At 36.3% G+C, this 20,419-nt stretch overlaps 1 protein-coding gene across 1 annotated transcript; it reads left to right on the top strand.

The window, feature by feature from the left end:
* The first annotated feature begins 1,771 nt into the window (after positions 1 to 1,771).
* Positions 1,772 to 6,490, top strand: LOC118062104 (uncharacterized). The gene is made up of 6 exons (XM_035075789.2): positions 1,772 to 2,317; positions 3,588 to 4,116; positions 4,212 to 4,361; positions 4,464 to 4,631; positions 5,051 to 5,532; positions 5,631 to 6,490. The coding sequence occupies exons 1-6, from the start codon at positions 1,985 to 1,987 to the stop codon at positions 6,282 to 6,284; spliced, it is 2,316 nt and encodes a 771-aa protein (XP_034931680.1). The 5' UTR covers positions 1,772 to 1,984; the 3' UTR covers positions 6,285 to 6,490.
* The last annotated feature ends 13,929 nt before the right edge of the window (positions 6,491 to 20,419 follow it).

Here is a 20,419-nt window from a genome sequence, read left to right on the forward strand (position 1 = left end):
ATCTGTAGGTGAAAATGGGTCTGCACGAGTGTGAATTTAGATACGTGGATGAACACCATTTCTAATTTAAAAATCTAAGTGATAGATTATGGTTCATTCATGTGTAAGCCACTCATTTTTGCATATTTTTGCACAACTCGTATGTGCATATTCCTTAATAAAATCAGAATTTTGACTAATACCTCAATACAGTATATCTTTACTTGTTTTGTCAGCCAAGTTGTAAATACGCACACTATTCCACGCCACTGCTAGGTATTGCCAGGATCTTGCACAAGGCATCGGCAGAGCTGGGCTAGCTAAATTAATGAGTACGAAGCACATATCTCTATCATCTAATGGAGCTAGCTCTATTGCTCTTTGTTTCTAACATGGACACTTGTTCTATCAAAATGTAGACCAAAATATTGTACCAATTTTCTTACAAACCGATGGAAAAATTACACTTTCATTTTAACAAATCATTTATTTATTACACTTATAATTAATTTTACCCCTTATCGTGATCTCTGCTCATTAAATTTCTGATATAATATTAAAAAATTATTTTCACCCCTAAAATTTAAACCCTCAAAATTTAAACTCTTAAAGAGATCCAAGAAATAGTTTTATATTAGCTCTCTATCAACATAAAATAACAAATAATATATATATATATATATATATATATATATATATTATATATATATATATATAGAATTAAAGGGACAAATATTTGTCATGAACGTGAAACACAATTTTATATTCTATGCATCTTTAAAGTTGTAGTGTGATAATTGTTCTTATGTATGAGAACAATTAAAGTAGGATTATTGCAAAAGGAAAAGGGAAAACAAAGAATAATTTATTTTCTTCTTTTTTGCTTTGTTTATTTTAGAAGCACGAAGGTAAATCTCGATTTCAAGCTGCAATATTATGGTTTAACAAATGGAATACATTTTTTTTACTGAACTGAGAAAACAAATTGGCATAAATCTAATCTAATTATATTTATTTCTGTAATGATCAAATAATCAAGTTCTTACTGTATAAATAAACAAAGTAATAATATATACTTCTAAAATCGGGTTAATTCAACTATTAATGTTGAAGAAAATATCAAAGAAGGTTCTCCAATATGTCTAACTAAAGCAGCCGTCATGTGAGCTGAATGGGCGTTGCTATCCTCTCCAATATGTCTCTTTTACAAAGACGTTTTATTCTATCAACATAACTTTATTTTATTCTCATAAGAGTAATAAATAAGAATTCACCTTTATTATATATTCTTATAATAGTTCCACTCTAAAAACTAAACAAGCAAAAACACAGATACTAATTTACTTTTATTTTTAACAAGGAATAGTTCTTTATAGGGTTCTCAAACGGCTTAATTAAGAAAAAACTGCAAGCTAAGTTGTTTCTTTGTAGTCATCTCTCTGGAAACAAGTTTTCTTGTTGACATTGATTTTTACCAAGACCTAGATATAGCAGCATTCCAATCATTTTGTTAAATTATGAATGCACCTAAAGAAGATTTTAGAGATCAATTCAAGATCACTCTACAAACTACAAGTTAGTGCTACGTTAAGTAAGGAAAGTTTTAGAGAAATCTAACAAACACTAGGAATATTCTAGGAAGAATGCTTGTCCACAATTAAAAGAACTTTAGAATTTTATAAGATTCCAGCAAGTTCTATGGCTAGAAATTTAGTTTGTTCAATTTAGATTGGTTAAGAAGGCTATAAATAGCCATGCAATCATCACTTGTAAGGTAAGCCAAAAACCATGTTAAGCTTAGAACCTTTGTCCTAAAACTCTTCTACTTCAACCATTTCCATATCGTTCTTCTTTTACTAAACTAGTACAACTAAAAATCTTAACTATCAGACTACTTTCATTTCAATCCGTAATCACTAAAACCTCTAAACTAACTCTTAAACTATCATCATCTTCTAGAACAGGTATAGAGCCCAATTGATCGTAAGGGGGCATTAGAGTCTTTATGGCCACCATAAATTCATCACAATCTATCTTTGTGTCACTTCCTATTTTTGATGGTGGAAACTATGATTTGTGGGAAAAAAAAATGGAAACACTCTTCAGGTCTCAAAATCTTTGGGACATTGTTGAGAAAGGATTTGTGGAGCCAGAAAATATGTCTACTCTAGAAGAAGCACAACGGAAGGAGTTAGAGGTGAAAAAGCAGAAGGATGCTAGTGCCCTTTATTTGATTCAACAATCACTGGATAATAAAAATTTTTCTAGGATTGTTGGAGCTTCAAAAGCAAATGACGCATGGGGTATATTGCAGAAGAAGTTTCACGGCGATTCTCAGGTACGCACAATTAGACTCCAAACACTACGAAGAGAGTTGGAAAATATTAAGATGAAAGATTATGAGACTGTTAAAAGAATATCATGGACTAATTAAAGTAGTGGTAAATTAAATGAGATCTTTAGAAGAAAATATTACTTATCAAAGGGTTGTTAAAAAGTTTCTAGTCAATCTTACAAGAAAATGACTTCATAGTTACTGTCATAAAACAATCAAAAGATTTAACAACCTTGTTAGTAGCTAAACTAATGGATTCTTTAAAAGTACATGAGAAAAGACCTAGTAGCTACGAAGAAGACTTTATGAGAATGCTTTTCAGTCTAAGCTTAGTAAAAGGTTTTAGAAATCTAGATATAATACCGAGAAATTAATGGATCTAAAACGATATTATACGATAATAAATCAACAATTGCCAGGACAAAAATTCTTGTATTCCATAGAAGGACTAAGCACATATCAATCAAATACCAGTTTCTACAAGAAGCAATTGACAATAAAGAAATTGAGTTGAAATATTGCAAGATTTAAAAACAATTAGCAAATATCTTCACCAAAGCGTCTCCACAAGTCAAGTTTGAGGCACTACGAGATCAACATAGAGTATGAGTTAAGTGCATTAAGAAGGAGTGTTAAATTATTAATGCACTTAAAGAAGATTCTAGAGATCAATTATAGAAAATACTATAAACTACAAGTTAGTGCTAAGTTAAGTTTAAAAAACACTAGGAATGTTCTAGGAAAGAAAGAATGTTCATCCACAATTCAAAGAACTCTACAATTTTCTAGTGTATTGACTAAGATTCCTGCAAGTTCTATGGATGGAAAGTTTGTCAAAATTGTTCTATTTAGGTTGGTTAAAAAGGCTATAAATAGATATGCAACCATTACTTGTAAGGTAAGCCAAAAACTATGTTAAGCTTAAAACCTTTGTCTTCAAACTGTCCTCCTTGTATTATATCTCATATCAACAAAATTTTTGCTTTGTCCTTCAACCATTTCCAAACTATAAACTATCAAACTACTTTCATTTCAATCCCTAATCGCTAAAACCTCTAAACTGCCATCATCTGCCAACACATTTCCATTACTAAAAGGTATGTACGTGCATGATACACTTGCAGTTCTCTTTGAGTGATAAATTTGTTTTCCATTACATTAATGATCGGTATTGTGAGTTAATATAAACTTTCTTAGGATTTCACTTAACAGTATATTTAGCTTTGAGTTTAGATTGTTCATTAACAATAGTTACTTACATGATTTTATGTAGATAGCATCTGAGATAGAACACGATGCACCATATGGAGCAGCCATGAAAGGAGACTGGCAATGCATGATTAAGTACTGTCAGGAACATTTCGAAAAAATCCACTGTCCAGTTACGCCCTCTAATGATACTGTACTTCATCTAGCTGTGTACAGTAAAACAGAGCACCCACTTAAAGATTTACTTGAAATCATGAAGAAAAGAGAATTACCTTTAACTGAGACAGAATTTCTCAAGAAAAGAAACAAATTTGGAAATACGGCTCTTCACGAGGCAACCATCTATGGCAAATATGAGGCTGTAAGACTCTTGGTAGAACGTTGTCCAGAGCTGCTTTCGATTTCAAATGACTTCGGTGAAACCCCATTGTTTACAGCTGCTGAATTTGCTGAGACAGAGATAGTGGAGTTTTTAATCAGATCCAAACCAGGACAATGCGTGGATGATAACGGCCGCCTATTACCAACTCACAGCCAGAGAATGGTAGATAAACTGTCCATCCTTAGCGCTGCTATCATAGGGCAAAAATTTGGTAACAATTCCTCTCTTTATTGAATTCTCAAATTTAAAAAGTATACATATATAAGATATTGTATAATTTTTGTCTTCCCAATTTCATGAATGCAGAGACAGCTTTACTGTTGCTAGAACTGGATAAATCGCTCGCCAGCTTGAAGGACAAAAATGAAATATCTACTCTTCAACTTCTAGCCGAAATGCCAGCTGCTTTTGAGAGTGGATTTGCCGTGGGCATATTTGAAAGACTCATCTACCGTTGTATGCCTACTCCAACCACATTATTAGACCTTCCAATATTGCCTACATATTCTTGTTTGAATACCTATATGTATAAAATTTGAACTCTAAATTATGTTGCAGGCCTTCCTGTTAAACATCACCACGAGGTAAAATCACAGGTACAAACTTGGTGCCTGGCAAATAAGAGAGATCTTGAGAGCGGTCGGGGGAGGAACTCAGGAGATCTGGGGAGTGTCTCGAAGAGGAATCAAAGAGGCGGCATACTCAAATATTTAAAGGTCCCTGAAGGTATTATTGAGCTACCTTTATATATCCAGATTAGATCAAGTTCTCCATTGCAATGAAACACGTTTCATTCATGTCAGCATTAAGGAATCAGAAGAATTTAAATTTCATGGCTTGACCCGATATTTGAATCCTGTACCAATATTAGTTCTTATGTAACTGAGTCGCAGTTTCTTTTTTTAGTGGACACGGGCTACACAAGCAGAGTAGTTCTTCCCAATTTTGCTGACGTAATCTTTGTACTTGAAAAAATGTGATTCGCTGTTATAAAGTGGTTTTGGTTCACATCCTATTTTTAGATTCTTCCACTAAATTTAGTTTTCACCTTTTACTATCATTATTAACATTTCTTTCCATTTCATAATAATGTCTAGCTCTCATCCATGTTTAATTTCAATTCCTTTCGCACGATCATGATGTAGTATGTTGGCTAAAAGGAATCTGGGACCAGAAAAGAAAGCATGTATTTGCTTTGAGATTCGCCGAAAGCCTAATAAAAGAAGATAAGTCATTGAAAGAAGTGCAGACTTCTGAAACCCAACGTCTACCAGCACAAACTTCTGGAACGATGTCATCATTGACTACTAAAAAGGAGATCCCATTGTTTACTGCAACTAGAAGGGGAACAGAAAAGATTGCGAAGCTGATAATAAGACTACATCCTCAAGCTATTGACCAGCGCGATGAAATGAATCGGAGCATTTTGGATGTGGCCGTCATGTATCGCCAGAAAAAGATCTTCGATTATGTGAAGCAACAGGAAATACCGTTTGCTAGACTACGTCGAGTTGTTGATAATAGCAACAACTCATTGTTGCACCATGTTGCAGATGTAATCCAAAACAGTGGAGTAACCAAGCCTGGGCCTGCACTACAACTTCAGGAGGAGTTGCAATGGTTTGAGGTGAGCCCTTTTCATCCATCTTGTATAAGAGTACCGATCCAATTAAGGTAAAAAAATTCCTTTTAAAAACTTTCATATTTATCTCCCAATTATTGCAGCAAGTGCGAGAGGTAATTCCTGATCATTATGTCCCGCTCCTGAACGATGATGGAAAAACTGCAAGAGAGTGCTTCGAAATTTCGCACAAGGAACAACTGAAAAAGGCACAAAAATGGATCAAGGAAACATCTCAGTCTTGTTCAACTGTAGCTGCACTTGTTGCTACTGTTGTCTTTGCTGCTGCCTATACTGTGCCCGGAGGTTCTGATGAAAATGGCAAGCCCAACTTCATCAACTCTCCCTATTTTGTGATTTTCACTGTCTCTGATGTTGTCTCCTTAGCGAGCTCTTTGACTTCCCTAGTGGTGTTTCTCTCTTTGTTGACCTCTCCGATTGAGCTACAAGATTTTCACATCTCTCTTCCTCGAAAACTTATTGTTGGCTTCACCTTCCTCTTCTTTTCTGTGATAACGACCATGCTATCCTTTGGGGCAACAATTTTGATACTCATTCAATCAGAGAGGAAGTTGACAACATTACTCCTTTCCATTGCTTCATTCCTTCCAGTCTTAGTATTTGGAATAATGCAATTCCGTCTGTACGTCTCATTTATGGGCTCTACATTAAACATTCTCAAGATAGCCTGGAAAGCTCATTCATCGTCTCTTGTCCCTTGCCTACAATGGGGAAAAAAGCTCCGTCGAGAAGATTGACATGGATGATCTTCCTCTTTCTTGTTTGTTTGAATCTCTACCATTGATCATTATATATTGAGTGTAATAGCATGTATCGTTGTTATCCAGTTTCGTGATATTTATGTGGTTTTGCTCCCTTCAATGATGGCCTTGAAGCCAGTATGTATTATATATAGTGTGTCATATGTTGGTATTTGAATAATATGATGTCAAGCTTGCTTCAATCGGTTACTTGTTACAAAGTTGGGTGTAAGTTTATGGTTATGATGCCAAGGGATTGTTCGACATTATGGGTGGCGTGCTAGTTATATTGTTTTTCGAAGGCTTTTTGTTTGAGAAAGTACTAAATTGATGTTTTTAAGTATTTTTCAACAGTTTTTGACACATTGTTATTCATCCTAGTCCAACCTCAGTCCTGCAGCCCCTACTTGTTGGGGATGGTGAGATTTTCACCTGGGATTTAATAGACCTCTACATGCATGGATCTGCGCACACGAGAGTTCATGTCCATGAATGAGCACAACTTTCAATTTGTATAGGTATAAGTTAATTTTTTCCTTATATTTAAACCCTTATAGAATTTCACTTGATGTTTACATATGAAGAATCATTACCAGAAAATCGATAAATACAAATAGAAATACTGAAGGAATATTTTCGTTGGTAACTTTCCAATGGATTTTACCGACGGACATATACCCTCGGTATATACCAAGAGAATTATAGTGAGAAAAAAAATTAAACAAAAAAAATGATGACCTTTTATTTTTTACAAACGGAATTACAGATGGAATAAAATCTGTCGGTAATTCCGTTGGTAAATGTTAACATTGTTTATCATGTTAATTACAGATGGAATCACCAACAGAAAATTCCATTGGTATTTTACAAAGAGTTCTGGAACTGGTTACTCCCCAATTGCACTATTAATTATTGTTTTTTAAAGATAAAATCACTGATAAATTAAAAAGTTGTCGGTGTTATTTGGCGGGCTTCTAAAAAATTTCAATTAAATTGAAAATTTTAATTAAATATTACAAACAGAATCACCGACGGATTGAAAAGTCGTCAATGATATTTTGCAATTTCTAAAATTTTTTTATTAAATTAAATATTACCAACAGCATCACTGACGGAATATTTAAAAATATTAATATTTAATTATCTGTCGGTAAAACATCCTAATAAAAAGGCTGGAATCCCCAATTTCACAACAAACAAGGCTCCTTTATTCTTCTTCTTCTTCTTCCCCATATGTAAAAAACATCAATATCCATTTCTTTCTCTTCTCTTTTCTTTTCTTCTTAACTCCTTCTCTTCTCCTCCATGCTCAAGTATATATTTTTCTCCTTCTTTTTTCTTCTTAGTTTTTTTTTTTAATTAATATACTTTATGAATTATTTTTTCTCTTCTTAGCTTCACTTGCAACTACATTAAGGTAAGATTTATTTTCTTCTTTTTTGTGTTTTTTTTTTTCACTATATTTGTTTTTTTATTTTGTTTTTAAATGTTTTTTGTTCTTAACAATTGTATGAATGTTGTTGTAGGATTTTTTTTTTCCATATGAGATCAATTTTTAGTTGATTTATTTATAAGATTTTTTAAATTTTTAGCAATTGCAACTTTATTTTTTTCATATGAATTGTTTTAGTTGAATTTATTTTTTCTTGTTATTTATTTGTTGCAAATTTGTTTGAGTTGATTATCTTTTTTTTTTTTTTTCAAATGTTTTGAGTATTATAAAGTGTTGATTTATATTAATTTAATTATTTTATAGGTTTGTAAAATATATTTTTAATATAATTATTGATGGAATTATATACGGACTTACCGAGAGAAATACCGACAGAATGAAGCAAATAATTTTTTTTTGCATGCTTTTTTCATCGGTAAAATAATATTTTTATTACCAATGGACTTACCGATGGACAAGAATATACCGACGAAGGATTCACCGACAGAGCATTTCCGTCGGTAATTTCATTGGTAAATTAATTACCAACAGATAATGATAGTGCAAATACCGACATTTAAAAAAGTTTCAAATTAGCTTGTTACTGGTTATAACTGTACATTGAAAGACAAGTTCAAGATTTTACTCTTGCAAACTAAAGAGTAAGTCAGATGCATCTTTATAGCTTCAAAAGGCAGATAAACTTTTCACCATTCTCTTTTCTTTTCTTTTTTTCATGACATAAAGCTAGGTACTTTGTCTGCGTAATTTCCAAGATTAACAACATGATGATCATGTTATTAGAAATTAGAGATGCAGAGTTATGATTTAGAGGTATTGGAACATCAAAATTTCTTCGGTTTTGAATATCAAAAGCAAAGACAAGGAGTAAAAATAACTACTTTCATCTTTAGATATTGCAGATGTAGCTAGAAACGAAACACAGAATGAAAGCACATGCTCTAATGAGAGGCAAGGTTGAGCAACTCTGCCATAGACTTCAGGACAGCAATAAATGATGATATTGTGCTTCACATTGCCATATACTCTGCAGAAGGTGCCTTGGTAGATAAATTACTAGATGAGCTTCATGAGTATTACAGGGGACTTATCATATACAAGTGTAATTATCAAGTGTAGTGTTTTCCACCATTATTATTTTACACAACCCTAAGCTTTTATACACACACACACACACAAAGGCTGCTGCTCCTCCATGCAACCATTACTATTTCAGTCATCAAAAAGCTTGTTGCTATGTCATTTTCTTTCAGTCATCAGGATGAAGAATTCTTCACATTACTTAATTATTTCAAAGATCCTCCACAGGATGAAGACATGATTGGAATCTCCACAGAAGTGGTGACCAATCAAATCGCAAATGCAACGGTTTGGTTGAAGTCATTAAATTAATTATATTAACAATACACTCTATGATTGGAGCATAATCCCATAAGAATCCTTGGAATATCCGATGGTTTTTCTCCCACCAACGACAACAAACTCAACAAGAGAATCCAAACCGTCCATTTATACCCAACCAAATCACCTCGCCACGTGTCCAACATAAGCTAGCAATCTTTTCATATTGCCCAAAATACCCTCAGATCTGTGGGCCATATTATTGCTTGTATTGGTGCCTGTGTTATCAATGTTGTTATAATGGGATCGATGAGGTTGCAACTAATCCTAATGCCATTAGTAGTTTGATATCATTTTTGTTACCAACTTCACACAATAGAACATTGATAATATATGTGGTTCATGCAGATATATGCAGAAATGATTGGAAATGTCATGGTTGATGCTCGATCAACTGGAAAATATTATCACTGTAAATTTGTACATTGAATTTTTATTTTTTTTCAAATAAATTCCTATTATCTGTTCATGAATCCGTAATGAAGATGAATGCTAATATTAGCTAATTGCATTTGATGAGTGTCCTCGGATATAGAATTGTGCAGATGGCTATTTAAATTATGCTGTCATTTTCCCTCAACAAGCACTTGAACATGAACTGCCACTAACTTCTCCATTTCCCCTGTACTTACTTTCTATAAAAGAAAGAATGCTCAATATCGACAATTCAAAGAACTTTAAAATTTTCTAGTGAATTGGCTAAGATTCTTGCAAGTTCTATGGGTGAAAAGTTTGTCTAAGTTGTTCCATTTAGGTAGGGCTATAAATAGCTATGCAGCCATCACTTGTAAGGTAAGCCAAAATGATGAGGGTGTAAACGAATGGTGAAGAAAATTCAACAAAATGAGGAAGATAAGGAGAGAATTTAGGACTGAGAGGGGGGAGAGAACATAATAATATTCCTGCTATATTTCATGTGTGTGGTGTTTGTTACAACTGGCTCTTTATATAGGCATTTATGGAAAACAAGCTAAGTTCTCGTTCCTTCCGATTACATTATTGAAACGGTGTGTATTAAACATAGACGTGCATATTGTATGTAGATAAAAATGGTGCGTGTGGTTGTAACAGAATTTCAATTTGCAATGATTTTTCGCTCCATTATAGTCTTCAGCCTTGTATCAAGTCTCCTTCCTTCAGAACCACCTTGTCCTCAAGGTTGAAAGTTGGAAACCTTAACTAAACTTCATCTAGGAACTCCCATGTTGCTTCTGCGAGCGATAGCCCTTTCTAGTGGATGAAGACCTGTGTAGCAGCTTGTAACCCTCTCTTGACCATTCTGCGATCCATGATTACTTGAGGTTGTAGCAGAGGTTCTTTGGACTGTCACGCAAACTGTGGTGCACCATTTGATTACCCACGGTTCTTTTTAAGAGGGATACGTGAAAAATGAGATTGATGGTGGATGAAGATGGAAGGTCAAGTTTGTGTGTGACCTCTCTTATCCTCTTGATTACAGTGTAGGGACCATAGTATTTAGCAGCTAGCTTGTGGTGCGGATGAAGCATGGATCTCTGTTTGTAAGGTTGTAATTTTAAATAGATTGAATCGTCTACTTCCAAGACCCTGTCACTTCTTTTGTTGTTAGCCAATTGTCTCATTCGATTTTGGGCTTTGGTTAAGTTTAGCTTGACTGTCTGCAACAATTGTTCTCTGGTAATGTGGTAGTGATCGATTGCCTCCAGGGGTGAATCTTTTGGGAAATAAGGGATGTGTATGGGTGGGGAAAAACCAATTAGTATTTTGTGTGGTGTAGTTTTTGTAGCGGTATGAAAGTTTGTATTATACCACCATTCACACAAAGCTAACCATTTGCACCATTGTGAAGGATTGTCGCCTGTCATGCACCTAAGGTAGCCTTCTATGCATATGTTGACCACTTCTATTTGCCCGTCAGATTGGGGATGGGAGGTGGTGGAGTAATGGAGGTTGACCCTTTGTAAGGCGAAAAACTCTTTCTAAAACTGACCAAGGAAAATGGTATCTCGATCACTTACTATGGTTGTTGGCATCCCATGCAATTTGTAGACTAAATCCATGAAGGTCTTGGTCACTATGGTAGCTAAATAAGGGTGTGGAAGTGCCATAAAGTGGGCATGCTTGCTAAACCGATCCACCACTACAAAGATAACTTCCCTGCCTTCTAATTTAGGGAGGCTCGTTATGAAATCCATACTGATATTTGTGAAGGGCGCGGTTGATACTGGCAGTAGTTGCACCAGCCTTGGGCTAGCCACAATCTCTGTTTTGCAGCGTTGACAAGTTGGGCACTCTCTTATATATTGTCTAACCTGGTTCTGCTGTTTTTTCCAGTAAAACATGCTAGAGATCCTTGCTGCAGTGACTGTAGAACCCGAATGTCCTCTTAAGAAAGTATCATGATACATTGATATGAGTTGATGCTCGAGTGTTGGATTATGTCCCACCACAAGTTTGTCTTTCCTGCAAAGGTAGTTGTCACTCCATTTATAGTGAGGATGTGTAGCCTGGTCCTTCTTTAGATCTTGGATGATAGCTTGGATGCTGCTATCTTCTTTCCATGACTGCTTGATGTCATCTCGCACTGGAGTCTCTATTGTTGATAGAGTGAGGGCATTAAGTTCGCTACTGGTTATTCTATAAAGACCATTAGCTGTGATATTCTCCCTTCCTCTACGAAATTCAATTTTGTAATCAAACCCCATTAGTTTTGTCAGCCATAAATCTTGAGAGGTGGAGGATATTTTTTTATTTAGCAAGTACTTCAGGCTAACATGGTCGGTCCTAATCTTGAAAGAATCTGCCCCATAAATACTGTTTCCACTTGTGTACTGCCATTAGGATTGCAAACATTTCCCTTTTGTAGGTAGATAAAGCATGTTGCCTTGGCCCCAAAGCCTTGCTAATGAACGCAATTGGATGTCCTTCCTGCATTAATACTGCCCCAATACCAGCACCTGAAGCATCAGTCTACACAATAAAAAGTTTGCTCATGTCGGGTAATGCCAAGACTAAAGGGTTCATCATTTCCTTTTTAAGAGCTTCAAAGGCCACTGTTGCTTCTTGGTCCTAACCAACTGCATCTTTCTTTAGAAGCCTGGTCGGAGCGCAACAAATAATTCCATAGCCCTTTACAAACTTGCGATAGTAACCCGTGAGCCCCAAGAATCCCCGCAGCTGTTTGATGTTCTGAGGTAGTGGCCACTTGCTGATGGCTTATAGCTTCTGTGGATCTGTAGGTACTCCAGCCTTAGAGATAATATGACCTAGGTACTCCACCCTGCCATCACAAAAAACACACTTGCTCTCCTTGGCTACCAACTGGTGTGTTCTGAGTAGTTCAAAGATGGTCTGCAAATGTGCATGATGCTCTTTATAGGATTGGCTGTAAATTAGAATATCATTAAAAAACACAAAAACTAACTTCCTCAAATAAGTTCTAAACACCTCATTCATCAAGCTTTGAAAGGTGGCAGCTGCATTAGTGAGACCAAAAGGCATCACTGAGAATTCATAGTGACCATTGTGTGTTCTGAATGATATTTTATGGATGTCTCTTGAGCTCATTCGAATCTGGTGATACCCTGAGTGTAGGTCAATCTTTGAGAACACCGATGCCCATGCCAGTTCCTCTAGTAGCTCTTTAATCAGGGGAATAGGAAATTTGTTTTTGATTGTCAATCTGTTGAGAGCTCTATAGTCAACATACAATCTCCAGGAAATATCTTTTTTCTTTACCAATACGACCAGTGATGCAAAGGGACTGTGGCTTGGTTGGACTATCCCTGCCTCTACCATTTTAGAGATTAGCCCTTCCACCGTATCCTTCTGTAAGCTAGAATACTTGTATGGTCGAAGGTTAACAGGTTGGGCTCCCTTCTTTAAGGGAATGGTGTGGTCATGAGGCCTGCTAAGTGGTAACCCTGCCACAGGAATGAAGACATCCCGATAGAGGTGAAGTAGCTTTTTCAGAGCTGCCTTTTCCACTTCATTAAGATTCTTCCCAATGGTTAATGTCTTAGCCGCAGGTGTGTCCTGAACCATCATCAGGCTGCAGAGATTGATACCTGCAATACTAGTCCTGTTGCTCAGCAAACCACTCATTTGTCCAAAATGGATTGATTGTAATTTCACAGGTTCTTCTCCCCTTAGGGTGGTTCGTTGCCCTTGCCATTCAAAGCTCATCCTCATATTTTTATAATTATATACAATGTCCCCCAGGGTAGCTAACCATTGAACTCTTAGGACCATGTCACATGCATCCAATTTTATGACAAACACATCAACCATGCAATGTATTCCTTGCATCTTCCACCTGAAATTTTTGCAAATCGAGGAGCACAACATCTTTCCCCCATTGGCAGCCTTGACAGTTACTAGGTTAATAGGGGTTAGCACACACTGTAGTTTATTAGCAACCCAAGTAATATTCATGAAATTATGCGTGCTACTTGAGTCTATCATTATAAAGATTGGTAGTTTGGCTACTCGACCTGTCACCTTGAGAGTGTAACACCTTGGAACCCCTTCTAATGCATTCATGGAAATATGTGGGTTTGTGCCTACCAATACCTCTGTTTCCTGCCCCAACTCTACTATACTGTCTTCATTACCTTCATAATCTCCCACTAAACATATGGAATAAAGCCTTCATGTTCTGCATTTGTGCCCTGGTGTAAACTTGTCATCACACCAAAAACACAAGCCTTTCGCTCTTCTTACTTCCATTTCAATGCTTCTAAAAGTTCTGGTGGGCCTTCTTATTGGTTGAGTACCATTGTGTGTCTGAGAGGTGGGCAATAACCCTGGTAGAGTAGAATGTTGGGAGGCTGTATCAATGAATTTATTATATTTGTAAGAAGATTGTTGCTGGTTAGGTGCCTGATTGTTGCCAAAAGGTGAGGTTGGGTTTCTGCTTGGTTGTTTATAGGATTTTTTGTAAAGGTTTGTGTTTCTTGTAGACGGGACATATTATAAGCTTGCTTAAGGGATTATGGTTCAAACATTTTTCATCAAGTTTTTAATTTCTGTCTCCAGTCCCCCTAGGAAGAAAATCAAAGCGTACCTTTCATCAATCTCAGCTTTATTCCACAAAATGTCGAAGTCCTTGATATAAGTCTCCAAATCGCCTTCTTGTTTCAGATCCTTTAAATCCTCCTAAGGGTTTTTATGGCCACCAAATCTTCCACAGAGACCTTCCACATATTCTTTCCAGGTCACTATCTAGCCACCCTTGCTACATATAAAGTTTTGATGCCAATATAGGGTTATACCATCCAAGTAATAAGAGGCCAGTTTGAGCTTCTCAGCTTCGAGAACTTCTTCCATCTCAAAACACTGGTTGTATTTGTACAACCATTTATGGACGTCTTCCCCTTCAAAGTATGGGAAATCGCACCTAGGTTTATGGAACTTGTAGTGTCCACCCTACTGCCAGTCATTCCTAAATAACACTCCTTCTTGACTGTTGCGTGGATACTCCTGATTAGAGCTGGTCTCTTCTATAGGTAGCTGTAGTTTCTGTAGTAAAGTATTTTGCTGAAGTGAAATACCTATAAGGAGAGAATTTAGGACCGGGGGGGGGGAGAACAAAATAATATTCCTGCTATATTTCATGTGTGTGCTGTTTGTTACAACTGCCTCTTTATATAGGCATTTATGGAAAACATGCTAAGTTCTTGTTCCTTATGATTACATTATTGAAACGGTGCGTATTAAACATAGACGTGCATATTTCATGTAGATAAAAATGGTGCATTTGGTTGTAATAGAATCTTCTTGTAACGACTTTTCCCTCCATTATAGTTTTCAGCCTGAATCTTCTTGTATCACAAAAACTATGCTAAGCTTAAAACCTTTTTACCTAAAAGTCTTCTCCTTGTATTATATCTCCTATAAATAATTTTTTTGCGTTGTGTATCCACATCCTTAAACCATTTCCAAACTATAAATTAAATCCTTCTTTTACTTAATTACTACAACTAAAAACCTTAATTATCAAACTACTTTCATTTCAATCCCTAATCACTAAAACCTTTAAACTACCATCATCTGCCAACACACTTCCATTACTAAAAGGTATGTACGTGCATGATATACTTGCAGTTCTCTTTGAGTGATACATTTGTTTTCCATTATATTAATGATTGGTATTGTGAGTTAGTATAAACTTGCTTAGGATTTCACCTAATAGTATAATTAGCTTTGATTTGAGATCGTTCATTAACAATAGTTACTTACATAATTTTATGTAGATAGCATCTGAGATAGAACTGGAAGCACCTTATGGAGCAGCCATGAAAGGAGACTGGCAATGCATGATTGACTACCGTCAGGAACATTTCGAAAAAATCCACTGTCCAATTACGCCCTTTAAGGATACTGTACTTCATCTAGCTATAAACAACAAAGACGAGAAACCACTTAAATATTTACTTGAAATCATGAAGGAAAGATCTTTACCTAAGGCATTTGTCAAGATAAAAAACAAATTTGGAAATACAACTATTCACAAGGCAACCATCTATGGCAATCATGAGGCTGCAAGGCTCTTGGCAGAACGTCGTCAAGACCTCCTTATTGAAAAAAAATGAATACGGTGAATTCCCATTGTTTACAGCTGCTGGATTTGCTAAGACAAAAATAGTGGAGTTTTTAATATGTTCCAAACCAGAACAATGCGTGGATAATCATGGCCAACTATTATCAATTCACCGCAACAGAACGGAAGATGACCTGCCCATCCTTAGCGCTGCTATCATAGGGCAAAAATTTGGTAACAATTTCTCTCTTTATTGAGTTCTCAAATTTAAAAGTATACATATATAAGATATTGTATAATTTTTGTCTTCCTAATTGTTAGGATACTGACATGCAAACCCGACAAGATAAAAGGCAAGGGATAGGATAAAATGAGAAATTAAACACACAAGAATTTACGTGGTTCACCCAATTTGGCTACGTCCACGGGCAAGTATAGAAGGTTTTTACTAAGTAATGTGGGAATTACAACATCTCTCTACTAATAGGATAACAACTGAAATCTCTCTATTACTAGGAGAAAACACCTCACTTACTCTCCTCACAAATACCTCACAATTTTGTGGGATTACTTTCCCTCTCTCACTCTCCTTTTCTTCTCTCTTGTTTCTCTCTTATGGCGTGTCTAATAAGCTTGGATGCATTGCATATTTATAGGCAAGCATCCATGCACAAGTGGGAGTGGCAAGTGGCACCAATTAGTGCCAAAATAATTGACACCATTTAGTGTTGCAAGGGGCACTAATTGGTGCTTGCTAGCTGGCTTCACATTCTCCCACTTGAAAACTTTGATGATTTAATCAAGTCTTCACACTTGATCATTTGTGATTCTTCTATCCTTTGTATACTTTCCATCTTCATGCTGCTTACGTTTCAGTTAGGCCATAAGAGGATCTGCACCATATATACTTGTCAATATTGACTGGTTTGGTCAAAGCATCTGCTGGATTTTCCTTTGTGTGAACTTTCTGAAAATCCACACTTCCATCTTCCACCACTTCATGAACATAGTGATACTAAACATCTATGTGTTTTGTTCTTGAATGAAATGCTGGATTCCTTACAATATGCAAGGCCCTTTGACTATCACAATACAAAAAGAATCTTCTCTTGTTTGCGCTCGAGCTCCTCCATAAGTTTCTTCATCGACATTGCTTCTTTACAAGCTTGTGTACCTGCCATATACTACGCTTTTGTTGTGGATAACACTACAACAGTCTGAAGTTTAGAGACCCAGCTCACAGCTCCTCCTACAATTATGAACACATAGCCTATAGTGGATTTTCTTTTCTCAAGGTCACTAGTAAAATCTGAATCAGCATAATCTCTGAAAGTAAATTCTGATCCTCCATAACATAATGCAGCATCTAAGGTACCTTTGATATATCTCAAGATCCTCTTAATAGTATCCCATTGCTCTCTACCAAGATTTGCCAAGTATCAACTAGTTGCTCCCACTCCTTGTGCAATGTCTGGTCTTGTACATATCATGACAAACATTAAACTTCTCACTACTAATGCATACGGTACTCGAGACATCTCCATCCTCTCTGCTTCATTGCTAGGAGACATACTTGAGGATAATTTGAAGTTAATAGGAAGTGGGGTGGAAATTGGCTTACAATCTTGCATGTTGAAGCATCGCAAGATTTTCTTCAAATAATTCTTCTAAGAAAGCCAAATCTTCCTCTTACTTCTGTCACGGTGAATTTGCATCCCTAGAATCTTGTTTGATGGTCCTAAGTCCTTCATATCAAACTCCCTAGCCTACTATGCCTTCAATTCTTGGACTCGATCTTTGCTGGGACCTATTACCAACACGTCATCCACATACAACAGCAAAATGATGAAATCATCATCTTCTTCAAACCTCTTGAAGTACGTACAATGGTCTAAACTAAGTCTGTTGTACCCAAGGCTAATTATGAAGGAATCAAATCTCTTATACCAACACCTCGGCGCCTATTTGAGACCGTATAGAGATTTGTTCAACCTGCAAACCAAGTTCTCCTTGCCTGTTTCAGGAAAACCCTTTGGTTGGAGCATATAAATTTCTTCTTCAAGTTCTCCATGAAGAAATGCAGTTTTCACATCTAACTGCTCTAAGTGAAGATCAAATATAGCACACATCGCCAAGACTACTCCGATTGTAATAAGTCATACCACCAGGGAAAATATCTCATTGAAGTCTATTCCTTCTTTCTGAGCATATCCTTTCACCACCAATCTTGCACAATATCGCTCCACTTGATCATTGCCATCACGCTTTATCTTGTAAACCCATTTGTTGCCAATGGCCTTTCTTCCTTGTGGTAGCGAAACAAGATCCCAAGTGGTATTCTTGTGTAGAACTTCAATCTCCTCTTGCATTGCTGTCATCCACCTAGATACATCTGTGCTTTTGATAGCCTCATGGAAAGTTGATGGCTCTTCATCCTCTGTTAGAAGACAGTATGTAATGTTGCTCTCAATAACATATTCTGAGTGCCAAGCCGGTGGTCTTCTTACACGAGTTGACCGTCAAACTTCAGGAGTTTTAGACTCTATTTGTTCTTGTTCTTCATACTCTAGTGCAACTTCAGAAGAAGTATGATTCTGAGTATTTTCCATCTGGACTGTTGTAGTCTCATTTAAAATGCTATTATGTTCTTTCATTTGCATTTTATCTTCTGGAAATATGACATCTTTGTTGATGACTACCTTGTAGGCAGTAGGATCCCACAAGCGATACCCCTTCACTTCATCAGTATATCCCAAGAATATATATTTTCTGGATTTTGAATCCAGCTTGTTGACTTCTTGAGTATTGTACATCACGTACACATGACTCCCAAATATATGCAATCGAGAATAATCAACTGGCTTTCCAGTCCACATCTCCATCAGTGTCTTCAGCTCAATTGCAGTTGACGGAGATCAATTTATCACATAACAGGCGGTATTGACTGCTTCTGCCCAGAACGACTTTCATATCCTGCAACTTCAAACATTGCTCTTGTTCTTTCTAATAGAGTTCTGTTTATCCACTCTGCCACTCCATTTTGTTGTGGAGTGTATGCCATTGTGAACTGCCTTTTGATACCTTCATGTTGACAGAAGTTATCAAATTCATCACTAGTATATTCTCCTCCATTGTTAGTCCTCAAACACTTGATCTTCTTTTTAGATTCAAGTTCTACCCGCTCTTTGAATGTTTTAAAGACTGCGAACACATATGTCTTCCTTCTAATTGGATACACCCAACATCTCCTGGAGAAGTCATCTATGAATGATACAAAGTATCTTGCTCCTCCTAATGATACAACTGGTGCTTGCCAAACATCAAAGTGAATCAAGTCTAAGATGCATTTGCTCTTAGTTGTTGATGTGCCAAACTTCAACCTGTGTTGTTTACTTCTAACACAGTACTCATAAAATGGTAAAGTAACCTTTGTCAGCCCAAGGAGTAACTTCTGATCATAGAGAATTTTCAAACCTTTCTCTGACATGTGGCCTAGTTTTTTATGCCACACCATCGTCTTCTCTCCTGCAGAACTGGCTGATGCGATTGATGCCTCTGCCTCATGATGTGTTTCTCCAATTAACATAAACAAGTTTGCAACTATCTTTCTTGCCTTTAAAACCACCAGCGCTTATTTGATAATTTTCATGATTCCATTGTTTATTTGAATCTTACAGCCAAGACTATCAAATTGTCCTACAAACAAAAGATTCTTCTTTAAGTCTTTCACATATCGCACTCCTGAAATAGTGCGAATTGAGCCATCATACATCTTTAATTTGATGGTGCCAATACCGGCATGATCATTATCGATGAACACTAAACCTTTAGAGATGGGTTCATATGTATGAAACCAATCTCGATTAGGAGTCATATGCCATATTGCTCCTGAATCCATTAACCAAACCTAAGTGAGCTCTTTTCTATTTATAGAGATTGTCGCTGCTTCACTATATAAAACCTCCCCATCTTCTGATGTGCTTGCAACACATCCTTGAGGTGTTGATGACTCTACATTGTTCTTTATACCCTTTTTAAACTAACAATCCTTTTTGAAGTGCCCTTTTCTACCATAGTTGTAGCATTTCACAGTCTTCTTACTTCTTGATTTGGACCTCCCCTGCCTTTAACTCCCACTGGAGCCACGCTCCGTTGATCTTCCTCTTGACACCAACAATGCCTCTGCTTGGTTTAAACTATTTTTGTCTCCTTTATTTTTGTGCCTATTTTCTTCTTCCAAGATAGCGGTTGCAACATCATTGAAGATTAAATAGTCTGAGAGGATATTATTGGTGAAGTTGATAATAAGCTGATCATACGAATCAGGAAGACTTTGAAGTAGAACCTCTGCACGCTCATTTTCCTCTATTTGTTGACCCAAAGTAGTGAGTTGTGAAAATAGAGTTCTTATTGTGTTGATGTGGTTAGTCACCAACGTGGTTTCTGCCATTCGAAGGGTATAAAATCTCCGCTTTAAGAAAATCTTATTGTGCAAAGACTTGGACTCGTATAGCTTTGTCAGAGTATCCTATATCTCCTTAGTTGTTTTCTTCTCCGCCACACTTGATAATACTTCATCAGCTAATGCTAAATGTATGTTAGCAATAGCATTGCCATCCATCTCATTCAATTTTGCATTATTAGTGATCTCTGCGGGCTAATACCCAATTGCTGCCAAGCAATTGTCTTTCCTTAAGATTGTCTTGATTCTCATTTTCCACAGTGAAAAGTTGCTCCCCTTGAACCTCTCAATCTCGT

Source organism: Populus alba, chromosome 11 (genome assembly GCF_005239225.2).
Source record: "Populus alba chromosome 11, ASM523922v2, whole genome shotgun sequence".
In the NCBI taxonomy this organism is placed as follows: Eukaryota; Viridiplantae; Streptophyta; class Magnoliopsida; order Malpighiales; family Salicaceae; genus Populus; species Populus alba.